We start from the raw sequence: 1990 nt of genomic DNA on the forward strand, positions 1-1990 counted from the left end.
TGTTGCTCCATATCAATTACTACCAAGTGCGAAATATTCAATGCAGTACTGTCCAATCAATGCCATTTCTCACACTACAAGCCTACAACTTTCCATTAATTTCCTCTCCTCAATATTGAAGTACAATAAAATGGACAACAACTATCTAGAACATTGAAGAGTCAAACTCAAATTTAAACAATAACAACAACGTGCCCTTACCACAAACTCCAGCACATAGCTCTCCAATCTTATTCCCCGGACCATTTCAAACTTCATCCTTATTAGTTATTACCTACACACAATCATAATTGAACACCTCTACCAAAAATTGCATATTGATTAGACAGATGAAAAAGAAAAATCAACCAACAAACAAACAAACAAAGTACTACAAAATATCTTAAAGATAATAACATCTACTCCACTCGAGTCTCTCAGAAGAACAAATTAAAAAAAGGAAAAAAAAATCCTAACCTTACAAGAAAAAGCGTCAGAAATTAACATACTTGACATGTCAGTAAGATTAAACAGGCTTAGAAAGAAGGAGGAGGAGGACGAGGTGGAGCTCCCCAGAACACATCATGAGGCATATTCTGACCATTGTGTAGCAAATTAGGAGGCAAATTATACATAGGCATTGAAACCTGTTCACCCAAGCCCTGAGATTGTTGTGGTTGTTGTTGTTGTTGCACTTGCATTTCTTCCTCACCTTGTTCCTCCTCTAGCGGCAGCCTCTCATAAGTGGCATTAGCAAAAGTGGCGGCGATGACCATGACGGGACCGGAGGCCAAAAGGGAGCCCGCGACGGCGCCGCCGACGACCTGCCCCTGGCCGCCGGCCAGGTACACGGTGAGGCCGGTGGCGCCGGGCGGAGAGGGGGAGGGCAGAAAGGCGCCGGAGAGGGAGAGAATCTCGAACCTGCCGTGCAGCGTGATGACGCCGGCGGGTGCGGCGGGCTGGCGGAGCGTGACGTTGGTGACAATGCCGCTGCCGCTGAGCACCGAGACACCGCGGTGGCGGCGGTTGGCAAAGGCGGCGATGGTCTCGGCGACGTCGCTGCCGCTGCCGATTTCCAGGACGTGGCTCCGCAGCGCGTTGGGGCTCTCCTTGGTTATGACGATCGGTGGCTTGGGCTTGTTCTTGGAGCCCGGAGGCCTGCCACGTGGCCTCCGACCGCTGCTCCCCGGTTCCGAAGCTTCGTGGGTTCCGAGGTTCTGGTCGTCTCCGTTGTCCCTGCTGACCTCTTCCTCGGTGGTGTTGGTGTTGGCGTTATTGTTGCTGTTGCTACTATTGGTGGGGGTGGTTGTTGTGTTGTTGTTGCTATTGTTTTCCATCAAGTCTTGTTCTCTTATCATTCCCACATTCCCAGTCCACCACCGATTGGCCATCTTCGATTCAGAAGATAATATTCAGATCGAAACCCCAAACCTTATCTGAAGATAATAATTTTTTCAGTGATGATGCGTTTTGCATGTAAACCCTAATTGTTTGTAGTAGAGTAGAAGAGAAGGGTGATACGGTGCTTTTGTAATTGTACCTCAAAGTATGCCACTAAAGGGGTGCAGCTTAGTACTGGCATGAAATGGGAAGTACTAACTTGTTGGGGTCCCCAAATGATGTGTGTTGGATTAGTGGTATTTATGTGGCGGTATTGGGGAGGGAGTGGTATTGGGTTGTCTCCGTGGTAAGCGGTTCTTGTGTTGTGTTCAAAGTTTTCAACTTCCCAAGCAAACAGAGCTCCATCCACTTGTTGTTGTTGTGTCACCTACTCACCCTCAGAGAGAGAGAGCAAGTTGCAAGAAAAAAGAGTTATGAGCTCTCAGGGGGAAATTACGCCTCTGCCCTTTGCGCATGGTGGCTAGAGGGAAAGAGGAAAGTGAGTGCCTGTCTTGCGTTCTGGATTGACTCCTGCACTTCCCCAATAGTCGCAGCTTTCGTTTTACATCACACCAAATCGATCAGTGTCTTTGTTTTTTTTTATTAAGGCAAAAATTTTTTTATTAAAAAT

The 1990-nt window shown here is 47.3% G+C and overlaps 1 protein-coding gene across 1 annotated transcript; it reads right to left on the minus strand.

The window, feature by feature from the left end:
* Window positions 1-301: 301 nt before the first annotated feature.
* LOC109806380 (AT-hook motif nuclear-localized protein 15) lies at window positions 302-1990 on the minus strand. The gene is made up of 2 exons (XM_083071360.1): window positions 1520-1990; window positions 302-1415 (listed from the first exon to the last, which is right to left on the minus strand). Exon 2 carries the CDS (start codon window positions 1368-1370, stop codon window positions 516-518), a length of 855 nt encoding a protein of 284 aa, XP_082927486.1. The 5' UTR covers window positions 1371-1415; window positions 1520-1990; the 3' UTR covers window positions 302-515.

This window comes from Cajanus cajan, chromosome 3 (assembly GCF_000230855.2).
Source record: "Cajanus cajan strain Asha chromosome 3, NIPB_CcT2T_4, whole genome shotgun sequence".
In the NCBI taxonomy this organism is placed as follows: Eukaryota; Viridiplantae; Streptophyta; class Magnoliopsida; order Fabales; family Fabaceae; genus Cajanus; species Cajanus cajan.

Coding starts and splice junctions, on each gene's coding strand:
- LOC109806380 (XM_083071360.1), bottom strand. CDS start 1,370: ATGGCCAATCGGTGGTGGACTGGGAATGTGGGAATGATAAGAGAACAA.